Source organism: Clytia hemisphaerica, unplaced genomic scaffold, assembly GCF_902728285.1.
Source record: "Clytia hemisphaerica strain Z4C2 unplaced genomic scaffold, Clytia hemisphaerica genome assembly, whole genome shotgun sequence".
Taxonomy (NCBI): Eukaryota; Metazoa; Cnidaria; class Hydrozoa; order Leptothecata; family Clytiidae; genus Clytia; species Clytia hemisphaerica.
The window spans coordinates 562336-580489 of record NW_027103811.1 but is presented as its reverse complement, the minus strand read 5'-3'; the positions used below and the strand labels follow the sequence as shown (position 1 = coordinate 580489).

The 18154-nt window shown below is 34.6% G+C and overlaps 3 protein-coding genes across 4 annotated transcripts in view; 2 read left to right on the top strand and 1 right to left on the bottom strand.

Annotated features, from left to right (window-relative positions):
• LOC136806588 (meiotic recombination protein REC114-like) lies at positions 1 to 4521 on the bottom strand. Its single transcript, XM_067063178.1, has 5 exons — positions 4219 to 4521; positions 3382 to 3468; positions 1755 to 1838; positions 1041 to 1229; positions 1 to 294 (listed from the first exon to the last, which is right to left on the bottom strand). The coding sequence occupies exons 1-5, from the start codon at positions 4309 to 4311 to the stop codon at positions 127 to 129; spliced, it is 621 nt and encodes a 206-aa protein (XP_066919279.1). The 5' UTR covers positions 4312 to 4521; the 3' UTR covers positions 1 to 126.
• A 523-nt stretch (positions 4522 to 5044) lies between these two features.
• Positions 5045 to 9643, top strand: LOC136806605 (uncharacterized). Its single transcript, XM_067063198.1, has 6 exons — positions 5045 to 5630; positions 5878 to 5920; positions 7705 to 7749; positions 8142 to 8572; positions 8878 to 9140; positions 9515 to 9643. Exons 1-6 carry the CDS (start codon positions 5045 to 5047, stop codon positions 9641 to 9643), a joined length of 1497 nt encoding a protein of 498 aa, XP_066919299.1.
• The window catches only part of LOC136806586 (dyslexia-associated protein KIAA0319-like protein), a 66557-nt gene continuing 57899 nt past the window's right edge, over positions 9497 to 18154 (top strand). The window contains exons 1-4 of one of the 2 annotated variants that reach the window (XM_067063176.1): positions 9497 to 9572; positions 9660 to 9791; positions 16847 to 16951; positions 18019 to 18116. In XM_067063176.1, the coding sequence (XP_066919277.1) occupies positions 9665 to 9791; positions 16847 to 16951; positions 18019 to 18116 (330 nt within the window). In that variant the 5' untranslated portion in view covers positions 9497 to 9572; positions 9660 to 9664. Of the gene's footprint in view, positions 9573 to 9659; positions 9792 to 16069; positions 16199 to 16846; positions 16952 to 18018; positions 18117 to 18154 lie in introns of those variants that run through there. The other variant, XM_067063177.1, reaches the window with a different exon arrangement.

The window sequence follows — 18154 nt, the reverse complement described above, 5'->3', positions numbered from 1 at the left end:
AAGATCTTTAGGTCGCCTTTTCTCTTTAAACAATCAATAGCGTCATTGAAAGCTCTCAGAATCGAAGAGTGTCGCATAGGATTGCGGATCATAAATCCAATTTATTTTTACACAAGATAGTTCTTTCTAAGAAAGCATTGTGTCAAGAGTCTTTTCAATTGATTCCACGAAAGTAGGAAAGTTGACATCCAAAAGACAAGTTTTCACCAGGTTTGTGGTGATCGTCTCATTGCTGGTAATGTTTATGTTGGATTGATATTGTTCCGGTAGACCTTCACCATTGTTCATTACACTCTGAAAACACAAAGTATTCATGATATTCATTACGTAATGTTTTCTACGGAATCTCCCCGGACTTACCAGGAGGGGCAAATTTTAAACCATTTTTCTCTAGCTTAAATTTCTTAGATTCGCCACTACTGTTAAAAACCTGGATGCTTCCGAAGAAAGCACAACGTCTTGAATATCATGAATTGTAGTTTATGACTCACATAACCCTTTCTGACATCCTTCCTCCATTGTTCCTTTTAATGAGAATCTAACCTCGAAAGCCAGGGCGAATCAATGGCGGAGAGGCGGGAGGGGTACGAGGCTGACGAGAAACAGTAAGAGTGTTGATCAAGTTCAATGGTTCCCCAATAGTATTCTTACCTTTTTCTACAAACTGATTCGCTTCATTAGACTTTAAGTTTTAACTACATAGACACCCCTGTCTCATAGCCCCGGTGGAACTTTTTCCCTCAGTGAGGATAAAATTCCTATTGAAATCGCAATGGGGGATAGAAATCCTATTGTTCCAGGGTTTGATTGTTCCAAGTTTAAGATATCCAGTGGGGATGGTTTTGGAGTGCAATTTAAAACATGGAATTTCGAATAGGGATAAAATCAAAGTCAATTTCGGAGTGGGGCTGAAAGTCTAGGGTATTTTTCCCACCGTGGACGAAACTTATACCAAATTTTCCAGTGGGGCTGGGGTCCCAGCGGGTCTGTAACACAGGGGTGTACATAGTAATGACGCCATAAACTTAAAAGTTTTATACCTGAGTTAGTGACTTGACGGTAATAATTTGCGGACCAGAAGGAGATATCTCCATTTTTGATGACGTCACTTTTTGCGAAGATGTCTCGATGATTCGTTGCACATTTGTATGATTTGCGATGGAATCGATGAAAGCATTACATTGTTGGACACCGTCCGTAAACTTGATGCGAAATCGACGAACTTTGTCCTATTGATTGATGATTGATTGATTAAAAGTTTGTATGATGGACGAGAGAAATAATTCTATTTTTGCAGATGTCAATTTTGAAAATTATGAATGAACACGAACGCCTTCTTACCGTGGGGCTCAATCAAAAAGTCGAATTTTCCATAACCTGAACACGTTTTCTGTGAATATTTGTGTTAGAGTGCAAGGATTCTGTGCGTTTTTCAGGCTTCCCAAAATGTACTGTAAGGGTCGGAATAAAGGGCATAAGGGTGTAAAAAGATAGTAAAACCAGCGAGGTCGATGTAAAAAGAAATTTTGGCAAAATTTTGAAAAATCTGGCCATTTTTTTCCTTTTTAAATCGAGTGTCCCCAACAGTGGAAGACAGGCAAGAAGGCAGGCTAGTGTGGTGAACGAAGCTAAACTTGGGTTAAACCCTTTTTGACGTCGTTGAAATCAATTAATGCTCACGTGAACTTTTCTAGCAAGCCGAACCTTGAGCCAACCAGAGCTCATAAGAAAAACCAGTCATAAATTCAGGTTACCTCTTTCTTGCAAAGGAACAAAACACTATCTGTCTTGTTGATCACCTTCAGCCATTCTTTCGATTTGATCAAACTGAATGATTCCTATTGAAATGTGAAATTTTATGGGATCAGATTAGAATTGGGCTGGCACTAGCATCATTAGCACCATTAGGCATCACGTAACGGCATCATGTAACGACCTCGTGCTTCTTATCTTTGATACTTAATACTTTTGATTCAGATTGCGGTAACGAGATAGAGGCTAAAATTGCGGGACCGATTGTCGATGGGTTTGGAAAATTCCTTAGGTTTTTTTTTCCTCCGGGGTTAGTTCTTTGTTCAATTTTTTTCAGTGGAAAGGGTAAAGGGGTCTCACCGGATCTGTAGCAATCAGACTAGATTTAGTGTATAAGCACCACTTCGGGGGATTAGTTTGAGTTTATAGAGACGTGTCGATTTTATAAAGTTTCGAGTGAGGTTTAAATTCTTATCGGGGGGGGGGGGGGGTACTAGGCTAGGGTTGCGAGCTGACGGGGGGGGGGGCACAGTGGGCCCAGAGGTGGAAATAGGGAAAAAACGAAAGTTAAAATTTTGCTTTATTAATATAATTTATGGAATCTTGAATAAATTTCTGATCAGATGCCAAAGTTTCAGGTCTGTATCTGATTTGTAACTCAAGTTATGTGGCTCCAAAGTTGACTGAAAACCAGATTTTGATGAAAAATCAAAAAAAGTGAAAAATGCATATTTTTGAAGATTCTGAACTAAATTCAGCTTCTAAATCAGTTCATTTTGTGTGATTACCTTAGAGACATTATATTCTAAAGAGAAATTGCTTAAAAGTATGTATAAATGTCCAAGAGCGAGAAAAAACTCAAATTTTCAATCGAAATTCTCATCACGAAAATGCTTAAGGTAACCACAAATGTCCAAATATCTCGAAAACCGCTAAGTGTCACATATCAAACCATATATGTTTTGAAAACTACAGACACTAACCTTTCTAAAAATGCTGGAGTTTTGATGTGACACTTAGCGGTTTAAAAGTTCAAATTTTGCCTGCATTTTCCAAGCTAAAAATCTCAATTTTCATGATAAATCTCAAAAGAAAGTCAAAAGTTGAAGTCTACTATTTTCTATCTCATGTAATGTGACCCTAGAGCTCTATGAAAGCCTTTATAATACAAAAATTGTAAGAATTCCGAATCGAAATATTCGATTAAATTAAAGAGATAGCCCAAAATCAACTTTCTCGCCGGAACTTTAAATTATGAAAAACGTTGAAATAACCAAAATTATCAAAATATTATGACCTTTGTTGTACCCTTACCGAGACTAAAAAGGAGAAAACAAAGGAAAATTTTGGGAAGTTTACGACCCTTAGCGGGACAAATTTGACCAGTTGTTGAACTTGAAATTTTCCTATTTTTCCGACCCTTAGTGGGACTGAAATTTGATTTTCTGATTTTTCCGACCCTTAGCAGGACTTTTGGAAGTCCAAAAAAGCCTAAGTACCCCCCCCCCCCCGGGCTCCATTAGTCTGAATCGCAGACCTCTACAAAACCGTATGAATTATGTTAGTTGAAACCAGCAGCCCTAGGCTCGAACGACTGGTGGCCTGTGGCGGCATATATTCATAGCTTACTAAAACCTCCTTTCCATGTTGTAAAATCAAATTCAAAGGCCTTTTCAGCGAGATACATAACGGTGCGTCCTCTGTACTTGAGTATAGCTAGAACATATAAAACAATAAGCTGCGTATTTTTTATGGAAATATCAGTGGGCAAAATTCGACAAAACTGAAAAACCTTTATTCAAGCATACGACCCGTGTTGCCGGACTAACTTCTTCCACTCTTTCTCCTATGAGTAGCGACCTGGCTTAATTTTCTTGGTGGTGCAAACTATGAAATTGGCGCCCCTGATATTTTTGTCCTTACTTGCGCCCTCCATAAATAAGTGGAAATATTAAAAGTCAGAGCAGGTGACTGGTTGAATGTTGAAAGTAACGCCCGGAATCTTTGAGTTAAAAAACTTTTATTTATACGAATGTGGTTTGAAACAAGTTTCGATCTTTTTGGCAATCTCTCATTTTGGGGGACAGCATCCTCTTTAACCCTTGGTGGATACACAACCCTTCTCTTGCTTTAACTTTTCACGATTCAATGTTGATAGTTTTGAAAAAATTCAAGAGAAAGGAAGCAAGAGTGTAAAATAAAATGAAGCGCCGCAGGCGAAAAAAATCAACATTGCACTTATAGAAGGCGCTATAAACTTGTCGAAGGGCACCAAATCGCCCAATTAAACATCAACAAAATTTTGGCGCCCCCTTGAAAAACTCTTTTGGCGCCCCTTTCAGATCTTTCTGGGTGGTGCACTGCACACCCTGCACCCCCTGCCAGGCCGCCACTGCCTATGACTATGATTCAAGTTACAAAACAAACCCCTTGAACCTTGAATTGCCTGGGTCTTTTTTTACTTACTTGCCACTTTCCCTGAATTCCTTGAGTGTTTTGGTTGTTGGACTGAACAAAACGACCATATTTTTCAAGTTTCCAAACTTTTTCCGTTGTCATTGCTTAGTTTATACTTGCAGCATTTATGTTAAATTGTACACAATTAACTTTTTGATCGAAGATTTTCTTCGAGATCACGATAACTCCACCGCAGAAGTTGTTTTTGGTGCACAATCCATACAAGCTAGGAAAAATTTCCCGCCAAACAACAAAGAAGAAGGGTGACAAAACGTTCGATTTTTTTACCGCGAAAAAATATAAACAAACATTTTGAAAACAGAATTTCAGAAAAATTGTGAATGGCGTGCTGGTCTACACAATCACAGCTGAGGTTTGTATCTACTTTATAGAAATGCATTTCTTTCATCAGTTTCTTTTGTTTTGAAGAAAAACTTTGTAAGGAGAGGACTTTCTTATAAAAAATTGAAGACGTCTGCCATAAAAAAATCAAAACAAAGAAGTGATTTCATTTTCAAGATGGCGGAGTAGTGGTGTGTTTTTTTTTCAGGAAAATAATAGTAAAATTTTTGATGGTATTGTAGTATTGGAGTATCTTACTGCTTTCATTGGCTATATACAATCATACTTAAATAGACCTTTTTTCAAAAAGGATGTCCTGTTGAATAATTATGTAGTCCAGCCATAAAAACAATGATAGAGCCATGCATAATTACTGTATCATGCATATTGTAATAATTATGCATGGTTTTATCATTGTTTTTTCTGCTGGACTACATAATTATTCAACAGGGTGGCCTCTTTGAAAAAAGGTCTATAAATGTTATTGAGGGACATGGAAAAATGCACATGCACACTGCTTGACCCAAAAAGAAGCAAGCAAAAGTCCAGCATTCATTTTCAATTGAATACATTCTGGGTTTCAATTTTATTAGTTACTGTACTTGTTGATCAAGCTTTTTCTTGGAGGACTGACGATCTATATAGAGATAAAAGAGGAAGGCAACAAGACTTTAATGATTATGAGACATCAAATGAATATGACTCTTCAAATGATAGACAGCCATCTGCTGCATCTCGCCATCATCATCGCTCAAGGATTTCTAGCAGTTTTCGTAGAGATTACAGGACTTGTGTACAAGGTGGCGAATATCTAAGAGGATTTACGCTTGAAGGAGGCACAAAAGCAGGAAATTTTACTAGGTTAGGGGATGCAGATACGCTGAATGAATGTGCTTCTTTGTGCTGTATGCGGAAATCTTGTCAACAAGCGCTACTTTTGACTCAACCAGATACTGGATACAAGACATGTTTTCAAGTTGTTTGTACAAAATCAAGTTCTTGTAAAGCAATCAGTGATAGAGATTCAAATTATAACCCACAACTTTTTAGAAAAGGTTCAGCAAGCAGTAACAAAAAAGGTATAACATTGAGCTATTCCCAAAATAATAAATTCTTTGTTGATACTCCTGTATAAATATAATCTATTTATTTTGTATGTCCTTAGGGAAATACCAATCAATTCAAAATCCTCCCTTTCCACCTAGAAATAAATATTTTTAAACAAGAAAAAATCTAACAAAATAGGAAAATAGTCAAATTTCAATTCCGGGATGAAATCTCTTGGGTTGTAAAATTTTTTAACTTTATTGTTTATATATTTATCAGTGGCTACCTCAGAGGTTGATTCACACAGCATCATATCAAATGAGTAAGTCACTTTTATCTGCAGTCTCTGAATACGCAAGAAAAGAGCTTCTATTAAATAATATATACTTTTAAGTTTAGCTCTTTAGAAGGTGAGGCACAGTGTGTACAATTCCATCCTCAGATTTTAATTTTCACTTAAAATCTATACCGGGTGCGCCAGAAAAAGGTATACAAGTTTTTCGAGATATTGTAGGCTTTAGGATGAGAATTTTTATTTGATTCTTTTTCCATTGTATAGGGGAAAATCTAACTTAAACTTTGGTATATAAAACTTTAAAATAGGTTTAGTCAATCAAAAGTTATGCTAAAAAAACTGAAAATTTCGACTTAACCAAAAATTCAAAATTCATTAGAAACAAGGAACAAAATTTTCTCTTTGTTTATTGTCACTTAAACAGTTAAATAGCCATAAATGAATAAAATTGTCAATTGGTAACTGTAAAATGGTTGATTTAAGGTCGCTAGAGCTCAAACTTTGCTAAGAAAGTAAAAATCTCCATAAAAATTCAAAGATTCCTGCTAAATAGCTAAAAACTAAAAAAAACATCCAATTTTCAAGTGAAACTTTCAAAATGCCACCATATCGATACTTCGACGCCCTGATTTTAGTTTTGAGGCTTAATTTGAATTATTTTAATATCCAATGAGTTGAGGAAAGCTTAAAGACCAACATTTTACCAAAAAAAATGCTTAGAAAATTTTATCGAAATACCCTTGATAATATTGGTAATTGTACATGTACATTGTACATTGTACACCTTTTTTCCCATTTTTTGTCAAAAAAAATTTTTTCAGTTAAAGTTGAAGAAAAGTTACTGGATTTCATTTTGGCAAAATCGCGATCTTAAAATCTTTTTTTGATCCAGAGTTATAACCATTTAAATTTCAAAACAAAGTTCGTCTTATGATGGATTATTTACTCAAATAATTGTCTCTTTCGGAAACAACAAAGACAAAAGAGAGAATTCAGCTGATGTTTATTCTCACCTCTATTGAATAGTAATATTTTTGACACATTTCACTGATTACTCAAATAAACAGCAATCATCTCGTTAAAAATTTCAAATTGATTAGGATTTAAAGAGTTAAAGTCAATTCCAAAAAAAATCCCAAGACACTTTTTTAGTTCAATCTATTGGGAACATAGTATCAAAATTATTTTTTCAAAATTCAAAAGCTATGGGTGACTTTAACTTCTTTGAAGTAGGTAAGGTTAAAATTCTTAAGATTTTAATTATGTCCTACCCAGTTTTTTAAATTCAGCTGAAACTTTTACCATTAGAAAGAGAATATTATTGGCTTTCAGAAAATATATACTTTTGATATATAAAAATTTGTTGTTCTAAAGATATGATTATGATCAATTAAAGAGAATGTGTCAAGAAAGGTGAACACATACCTCAATGAATTTTGAATTTTTGGGTAAGTCAAGATTTTCAGTTTTTTGTATCATAACTTTTGATTGACTGAACCGATTTTGAAGTTTTATATACCAAAGTTTAAGTTAGATTTTCCCCTATACAATGAAAAAAGAATCAAATAAAAATTCTCATCCTAAAGCCTACAATATCTCGACAAACTTGTATACTTTTTTCTGGCGCACCCAGTATTGTAATTTTTTGAAAAACTGGAATTTAATAAGAACATAATTTTTCTTAATAAAAATATGATAATAAAACTTTTAACCCCTAAAGTAAAAGTTTTAAGACAATGTACACTTGCCTTTATGTTGCTCTGAATAATCATATTATAATGACTTTGAAAGCTTTATTTTAAACATTTCAGCACAGCACTAGATAAAGATTTACCAGCACTTGTGAGAGTTAAACGGTATTTAACCCTTATTATAATGATTAAATTTGCAGTTCTAGTGTAACTTTAATATCTTAAAAATAAGACATAATATTTTAGCAATCAAAGTAAAAACTGTAACTGTAACAACCAATTGTTTACTAAGTTTAATTTTATTCAACTTTAAGAAACAAATAGGTACTTTAATTGATTTTAAACACATAAATTGCAACTTTTTTGATTTCCAATTTATAACATCGCTTGTATAGAGCACTGAAGAGGATTTTTAATCGAAAAGCTTTTGCTCAATTTTAAAATAAAACTTTGTTGTTTTTTCTTTAAATTAACTTTTGGAATGGCAAAATTTCAAAAAAACAAATAGATATGTTTTCATTCAATTGCTGCAGATTACTATTATAATTTTATTTCAGAGGGAAAGGATTTTGTCGACAGATTTCTGGTCATGCATGTGCGAATTATGTTGATCCCAATGCAATGTATTATTTCACAAGTAACAAGAATAACACAGACTTGGACAAAAGATTACAAAAACCCATTAAACTGATTAGCAGCCGTTTGACTGGAAAATGCAAAACCATTGCTCTTCAAGCTATATGTTACCGCTTCTATCCACAATGCTCTAAACTTTCAAGCACCCCAAAATCAATAAATGTTTGTGAAGATGAATGCACTGAAATTCTTGCAGGAGATTGTTCTGATGCGTTTGAAATTGCGCACTTGTCCAAATATTTACAAAAAGTGATTCCAAAATGTGCGGAAAGTAATACATATTCTGGAGAAGACGATGATGAAGATCAAGAGAATGGCAATTCTGACGCTCAATGTACTCATCTGCAAGAAGGTATTTATTTTTGTTTTCATAGCATAGCCATAGCATTTTTCGGGGGGACAAAGAATCTTTAAAAGAATTTCCAGGGTTGTGATATTTTTAAGAAAAGTCTAAATAATACGAAATAAGACTTTTTTAGTCTGTTCAATACTGTGTTTATACTATTTTATTCTTACCAATGATTTTGAATTATTCTTTTTCTTCAAAAGCAAGATTACTGGATTTTATCTATGTCCTTACTTCTGTTACTGAAATCTCTACAATATAAGAAAAGTTTGAAATTGATTAATAGATATAACTTCAATATTTATCTACAGTTCTTCCAAAAGCAATCAATCACCCTATTCGGGCTGTTCCTACAACGTCATCATCAACAACCATACCTTTCAAAACCAACCCAACCAACTCAGTCAAGCATACCACACTCAAACCATCTCAATCACAATCTTTTACTGGGCGATCCCAGAATGCAACAAAACAACACATTTATAATCCAACTAGAGGATTTACTTCAAGAAAACCGATCACAACACCAACAGTTGACAATAATGATGTCGATGATCGCTCAGACAATCGAAATGTAAGAAATACAGCTGAACTCAGACAGGGAACTTCATTTTTTCCAATTACAGAGAGATTCTAAGAGGGTTTTTCCTTGACATGGACTGGAAAAAAGCTCGAACTATAGAAAGATTCGTACAATAGATATTCAAATAAGCAAACTGTATGTTTGAAATTGTTCTATATCGCATAGCTTAGTTCTAAGAATTCTTAAATTTTTTTTTAAGAAAGCCCAAAGATGATTTTGATTGCCAATGAAATGGATTAAAGAATTTGATTAATTGATTGATAGAACAAAAAGCTATCTAGATAATTGATGGGAGGTTGGCTGGCTTTGATAATTTTTCTGCAAAATTTTATATGCTAAACTTTGTATTTTGTTTCATTATCTAGAGTTCTTTACCAACATATGTAAACATTACATCTGGAGAAGACCAAGGAACTGGATTTGGTAGGTCTTTTGCACAAAAGCATATTTTTATATTTGTCAAAGACTTGATCGAGAGCAGAAACAAATTATAATTTTTTTTTTTCATAGAACAAATGTCAGTAAAGAAGGCAGTAAAGGATCCCAGGAACACCAAATCTACCAATCTTACAGTGACAACTACAGAAAACCTAATTTTAACTACACCACCGCCAACCGTGAAGGTCTCTGGATCTACTGAGGGTGAGTTGCCTCTAAGGCTTTAATAGATTTTATAGATTTTCAGGTATGGAGAGTAATTATCTTTCAGTTTCTCTGTTTTTATTTGGATAGTATTTTCTTGAAATAGAAATAAGTATTACAGTAGGTATTGAATTTGTTTTGAGTTTTAACACCACAACTTTTTGATGAACAAAAGCCTTTTTCATTTAAGTAGTTCTGGTCAGAATTAAATAGTTTTTTAATGGAAAGTCTTCCAAAATTAAAAATTGAAAACAAAAGAGTTGAATTAGAAAATACAGGAAATATGATACTCTGTAAAAGTAAATACAGATTCTAAAAAGGCATCCAGCTTTCCAAATACACTGGCAATAGAGTGTGAAGAAATTAGACTCCTTCAACTTAAAAACATGAAAATGCTTTGTGAAATTTCTTGTTATTTGTAATACCTGTTCAAATCATGTATTTTTCCTGTATTTATTAGAACCATTCAAATTTAGACTTGCATGAGTATCGAAAGTGGTATTGAAAGTGGTAATTGAAATATTACTGTGCAATTTTCATCTCTTTAAAAAACTTTCTGTAACTTGTAAGAATATAAAAAATGATTGAAAATTCATTTCAAAATTATAGAAATTATATACTTTTAGGGGTATGCTATACTGGCAATGTAAGATTTAAAATTTTGTCATTTAAGAACATTTAAGTGTAATATAATGATAGAGCCTTCCTGGAAAATGGTACTAAATAATATCGAATTAGATTTCTTATAAATAACTTTAAAGTTAAATCTACTTTCATTTGCTAGCGATTTCGATTGTAAGGTCCCCAGAGACGTGAAAAAGATCATATTTCAATCCCACTTAAAACTTAACTATACCTTGCTAACCTTCATTTTAAAACATTTCTATAGAATTAACTATACGATATTGTCGTTTTTTTTCATTTGGATAGGCCAGCAATCTTGGGTAGTCACTGAACCAACCAGAGTTTAACCAGAGTGCCTTAGGGTCAGCAGTGGTCAATGATTCTTCAAAAATTCACAGTAAGACCTATGAAAAAATAACTGACAACATTCCCAAGCAAAGATATGACAATTTAAATTCATATTTTACAAGTTACATTGTTTTGTAAAAATGTTTTGGGATGATTGAAGATTTTTTTTCTGTTATTGCTGACTCTGTTTATCCAAATTTGAGATTTTGTTGATTGTAGATTTTATCGTGATTGTAGACAAGCTTGTCCTGAGTACGTCACTATTTCATTCAAGTATTTTAAGTGAAGATTTATTTGATAATAATCACTTTAATCCCTGTTATTGACATTAAGGATAGTCTTGATAGTGTTATAGTATTTTCCATAGTATTCGTAAAAAGTGTCTGTTGGTTTGTGGGGTGACTGTTTTTTTGTTGGAAGTTTGTCTTTTATGGTTTCTACTGATACATGCTACTAGTTAAATGGAAACATTGAAATTTCACAACAGATTTAAAGGGAGCCATGTCTAAGAATCAGTCCTAAAGGGATCTTTGGATCCGTAAAGTTTCTCTTCAAGGGGTAAAAAGTAAGCTTAGTGTTTTCACTGGTTTGTAACTTTGTCAGAAAGCGATCTTTGGGTTAGGTAATCAGATCAGATCAAATTTTGCTCTTCAAGGGGTAAAAAGGATGACGTTCTCGTACCCTTTTTTCACTGGTTTGTAACTGCATTGATAGGATTGAACAGGCCCTTCCTCTTGTAGAATTAAAGGTTAGAAGAATCGATAATACTTACACCTCAGAAGCATTTTCGTGTAGCCATATCTTCCTTTTCCGAAGTTATACATTTTCTCAAGTTTTCTCAGTAGTTTTGCTTTTCTAACATCTGATGGCTGATAAAATTAGACCGTATCAAAATCTCTATTTTGAAAGAGAAACCTTTTTTTTAAGGTCTTTTGATTTTTTCACTTAACTTATCACAAATTTTCTATTTTCTTTTTTTCACTCCGTCTATTTCTTTTTCATTCTATTACTCAAACTGATAAATGGGGAAGAATAAAAATCATTTTACTAAAAAGGTAAAAAAAACTCCAACCTTTTTTTCTAAGGTAAAATGATATCAAAAATTTCATCATGGTCAAAAAACGCGAAAAATGTTTGCCTCGTAAATGGGATGTGATTTTGTCGGATGTGTCGAACTTTCGAAGATCTTGATTTTAGTAAAGATTTATCAGAATATTCTGAAAATGAGACTCATGTAATCATACTCGAGATGGATTGAAATTTTAGTGTATTTTCACGTTTTTCAGAATTTAAAGTTCGAGCGAGAATTGCTATTTTAGCACTTCCACTTTCTTTCATTGAATATTTCGATTTTGGAGGGGTTCGGTGGCTTCTAGGCTATATTCCAAGCCTTATTGGAGCAAATTTGAGCTAAGTCTCAAGTCTCATGTGAAAACTCAGTGTTAAAAATCTACTTTCCAACTGGAGTTTAACGTGCTTAAAAATCATTTGTGGTGTTTAAAAAATTTCGCCGGGAAATCCCCTTTGTCTCAAATATTTTGTCCATGATTGTGACTTTTGAAAAATAAGCTGCCATTTTTTAAGTTCTGAGGTCTTACTAAGTGTCATAAGGAATCAAAATTGACGAAAAGAAACAAAACCAGGTGAACAAGCAAAAGTTAAATCTAAACTGGTAGATGCGGGCTGATCTTTTCTGAACATACCATGATACTCAGATAAAATACCGGATTACCACAATGAAAAACTTCGGACAATTTTTGACGTCTTGAGGCCGAACAAATGTCCAAAACCAAAAGTACTTGAAGTTTGAATATTGTGCAGTTCCATATAAATTCAGCCTTAGGATGTCAAAAACAGTCTCAAGTGGTTTCTGTGGGTCATACGTTATGTCCCTTCAGTGCACTAGCGTAGCCAAGAGGGGCACAAAATTTGTGTAGGAGAGCAGATTTTTATGCCATTATAATTATCTTTTAGTACCATGAATAAACGATTACAGTGCCATAGAAATCTGTTCTCCTACATAAATTTTGCACCCCTCCTGGCTACGCTACTGCAGTGTAAGCATATGTGTGAACGTTAATTAAAAAACATTTTCCATTCCATTTTTTAATAGAACAACTTCGTGTTACCTCGACTTTTCCGTAACACTGGTCAAGCCAGGTCAAGTCACTCATTACTTAAGCACAATTTCTGTGATGAACACAAATTTCAGAAGGTCATTAAGTTTATCACTGATTGCTCTTGTATGTGCGGACAACCTCTGCTATCTAAAATCTTTTTAATTACAGTACCTGACTGTTGGTTGATGCATTCCATTATCAGTTAAAATATTTTCAACGGAGGAACTTTCTTGAGAATCTTTTGTGCTGTATATAGTTTGTTGAGAAAGTAGATTCAACCAGCTTACTAGATTTAGACTTTGGATTAAGTAAGAGTTTTACCTCATTTTCATCAACCAATTGTTTAATCCTCTAGTCAGTAGTTTTACGTGATTAGTATTTGGAATGTATTAAAATGCCTGTATCTTCCTGGTCAACGTGTTTGATTTGTATTTGATATTAATGAACGCCCGAAAAAAACACAAGCAAAATCAGGCAAAATCTCGCTATTTTATTTTGTTGTCCGGTTGTTCCAGGTAAGAAATTGAGATCCTATGGTGTAGGAAAAGTTTACTTTCGGATTGTTCGACAAAGTACACATGATTTGACCCTAACTTGACTGGAATTTGACCCTAAAATTGTGGAAGTTTGCAACGTTGCGTATCTATGCATTTTCCGAAATGATATTCTACCAGGAAGTGTAAAACGAAATTAATCTACCTAAAAGAGAAGCTTTTAGATCAAAAGCATTCTTACTACCCAAGCTTACATAATCATTTTTTGCTAAAGCCTTTCTTGTGATCGATATCTTGAGAGAATTATACTTATGAAATGACATTTTAAACTTTCGATTTCTCAAATTTCTTAAATTGTGGTTTTTAAAACTTTTCAGGTCAGACATTTTGTATTATGCTGTGCGATGTTTAAGTCTTAACAGAAAATATGTATCTTTTATGATGAAATTTTTGGTAGAGTTCTGCATTAAAGGCTAACTCACAAAAGGCAGTTCCAGGCTTTTAGGCCTTAGAGTAGAGTAGGAGTTTTGCACTCGAAACGAAGGATTAAGTAACATAGCTAACATTGAAGGGTCATTCACAAAAATTGAGATTATGTAGATAATTCAATGCTCTATACCTAAAATTGTTCCCTTGATTGTGAGCGTAACGCAAGTAGTTCTAATGATAGTCTGTGGTTTCTGGAAAATATTCGATAACTATTACGGAAAGGAATGTTTTTTTTTGTTAGTTTGTTGTAAATGAGCTGTTTTAAATGTGCTATGTATTACTATTAAGGGACATCATTTAACGCAGTTTAACGTATCCCTTACCTTTCACTTACACAGCATTTTTAAACAAAAGCAAGAACAAGTTTTTCTCTTCTTCTCGTACCACGCGAGCATAATATTTTGGAAAATTTACATTTTGCAATCCCACTAATTTAGCCTTTCGAGCTTTGGTTGTAAAATGAAAATGAACTTTCGATTTTAGTGTGGTTTTCATTTTAGAAGTCTGGCTTTTAAACAAACATTGTGTCATTTGTTTTGTTTTGTTTTTGTTGCAGATTGAATTAGTGCCTGTGTTTCTTTGTGAATCTCATATTTCCTATAGTAGAGCCTCTCTTACATCGTGCTCTTTGCATAAGTGCTAGCATTGAGTTTGTTAATGCTTGAGTAAAAGATTATTTTTGGTATTGGTGGTAGAGCTATCGGCCTCACGTCAACAGAGAGTCATAAATATTGATCTGATGGAGATTTTCAAGGACAAGGTTCTTTCCACTGACCTTTATATACCCTGGACCAAGTTTCTCGATCATACAAAATGTTTGATTGGTAGCACTACTCAATAGCGGTGAAAATCCATCGAGAGCGCTAGATCTACATTTCCTGGAATACTTTTTCCGCCAGGAAGTTAATTTTTAACACTGCAATGGCTTTTTCTCGGGTACCAATTCCGAAAAAACTCAGATCAAAGATGACGGATATAGCTTGGTCCAGGGTATATGAAAGGTCAGTGGTTCTCTTCTCAGACAATTCTGATCGCCCTATTAAAATAGTTTCTGCTAAGCAATTATATTTCCAACCACATTTCCACAAAAATCCATTTCTTTATCAATTAAGCTTTCTAGGCTGGTACTGTGGTATTCTGTTTTTCAGTGACATGGAGAGTTAGCTTCTGATTTGACTAAGGACGACGGTAAATCTGCCTCGATCTTGTGTGTTAGAACTGCGGGCTATTCCAAATCGTTCAGTCAGTCAATCTGCAATTACTTAGAATTGCTGTAGAGATACATGTGGTAGGGGTCAACCCTTCCGTGACATCTTACGTGGGACGCAAACGCATTTTTCTAGTTCGAAAGTGTAAACAGGATTGTATGAAATAATATGATGGCATGATTGGTATCTTGTATTGATATTACATTTTTCATATACATAGTTATGTAATTTCGAGTATTGATTTCAACCAAGTAAAATCTTGTTTTTCTAACACTCCAGTAAAACGCGAAAAAGGCTTGATTTTGATATTAAATACCAGAAATTTTGAAACAAATTTAACGACAAACAGTTTAATTGAACGAATTTGCTTGCCACTCAAACTATTTATTCAGGTTTTAATGATTTCGAGTGTTCGGAGATTTTTAAAGATTTTTACAGCTTTTCAGATTTTCGACATGTCGGCTTTCGTTGATTCTCGAGATTGCATCCTGTTAAAATAAACATTCTATTCGATATGGCTGTCGCAAGGCAATGCTTCTAACCGACAAAGAGTTCTTAGAAAAACAAGCACGCTGTAGTTTACTTTAAACAGAAAATTAATTATATAGTCATTTGGTAAGGTCTACATCAGACCATGTTCATACATTACTTTTCCGTTTTGTTCCGGTATGATTTTCGTTACGGATCGAGTGTGTTCACATTGGTTTCGGAACGTTTCGGAGCAAGAAAACGGAGCAGTTCCGTTCCGATGAAAAAAGTGGAGCGAGACCGTTTCGATTTGTTTTGCTTTGAAACGTTTGAAGACGTTTCAAATTTTGACGTTCACACTTGATACGGAACCGTTTCGTTTTCGCTGTGAACGTCTAGTGTTATTCATATGTAAAGGTTTTAGACATGAATTTAGCACGAGAAAGTATGATTTCAGAGAGTTGCAATAAATACTTGTTCCATATTAATACCATAATCTTTGGATTTCATATAGAAGGCAATTTATAAACATAAATTTATATGGAAATGAAATTGAAATATACTTAACTATATCGTCAACCATGGTGATATTATGTTTGCAGTGGTGCTATCTCTTGTTTTTATTGTGTTGAGTTCTTTGTCTGTCCCTTCTTATGGTAAGTTGTAAAGGCCAGTGCGAAACTGTTTGTGTACGTTCTACCTGAATCAGCAGTTTGTTTATTTGTTCTTTCTATCTCAGAAGGAGAACTTTATATATTCAAAACACCCCAATTTTGCCAGTAGTGGTAAAGTCAAACAATAGGCTTTTCCAGAAAAAATTGAATATGGAGGGTGGTTGATTCACCCCCCCCCCCGGACATATTGACTTTTGACAGCAGGTCTAATCCCCCGGACAAGCATCAGTTGACCCCATGGACATTTAAAATTAACCTCAAACAGAGAAAAATTACCCCCAAACAGAGCAAGTTTACTCCCCGGACAAGGCAAATTTTGTAGATTTTTCACTGCCCCCCGGACACTATATCCTCCAACCTCCCCCTCCCCCCCCCATGTACGGACATTTTCTTGAAGAGTCCAATACTCTAGCGTAAACCACTGGCAATAACTGGGATGTTTCTGTAAAAAACATTACGTAATGAATATCATGTATTTGACTTGTTGGATGAAGTTTAGGAAAGCCAAACCAAGTGATGCTCCATTTTCGAAGTCTTCATGATTTCAGCCGTGTAAACTATGAAATCTGAATTCACTAACTTTGTTTTATTTGTTAGTCACCTAAATTTATGTGTTATCTTTCATTTCAGGAGAATCGGACGAATTGCGTGTATCGGCGGGCGATGATTCCATCTTGACCTTACCTGAAAACAAGATTACTTTATACGCCAGTGCATGGCCCAAGGAAAAGAAAGGTATGTGATTTTTGTCGTAATTTATTTTATGTTTTCCTTTAGTGGAGGTAGCTTTAAACAATAATCGATACTCGTTTTTGCTAGGCTTTACTTTCAAGTCTCATAGAGCGTTTTTTGCTTAGTAACAGTAAATAGGTCTTGCGACTGCAGTTGGAAACGATCCGAAGGCTCCCCTTTCGAAAGCTCTCTACCCGAAGGTTGGGGGCGCCACTCTTTCTCCCTGGATTTCTCAACTTACCCTTGATCCGTCTCTTAATTGCTGAGCATCAAGCAGAGAGGCATCAAGTACAAATATTGTCACCCACCGCCTTGTGCACCGTAGCCGGACGCTCTACCTTTTCTTTACACTATTGCTGATCCACGACCCTGGACACCGCCGTACATTGTACGGTGATGTCACCGCCGGACATAGTACGGTGGTGCTTTCCCGAAAACTTTCATTGAAAATTCATAATATAGAACATGAATCATCCAACATATGTACATGCAGCAAACAGAAAAAAACATATGGCAGCATGGAATAGGAAATATAAACGAGTGGTCAAAAAATATTTTGAAAAATTCTGAAGAATTGGATTCTTTAAACATTCAAATATTGGATTCTTTAAATATACCTGGTTCTCTTCATCCACATCAATTCGTATCAATTCAGACTGTCAGACATCAGACTCGTCACGATACCAAAATAACATTTTAACTTGATTAAAGTTTCAGAAAGCATGCGAATTTTTAGATATTCAACCGTGGTCGGACTTACCGAAAAAACTCTAAGTCGGAAAAAGTTTCTTGGGTACATTAAGTTTGACCACGGAACTTGTCTTCCGCGATCGCATTCCCACCGTACTATTGTACGGTGGGAATTTAAATGTACGGTGGGAAAATGTACGGTGTTTTCAAAGTTAACCTTTAATTCCCACCGGACATTTAAATCAAGCCCCACCGTACAACACCGTACAATGTACAGCGGTGTCCAGGGTCGTGCTGATCCTGAGATTAAGACAAAAATTAGGACCTCAATAATTTATTACATTGTTGATTCTCACAAGTTCTTTCTTTCCTTCATACAGAGGGTGACTACAAATACAAGTGGAGCCAGATCTCCGCTCCAACCAACAGTCATGGTGAAATCGAAGGCAAGAACACTAAAAGTGTCAAATTGACAAAGGTTTGTAGCATGAAATTTTGACTGACAACCTTTTGCAA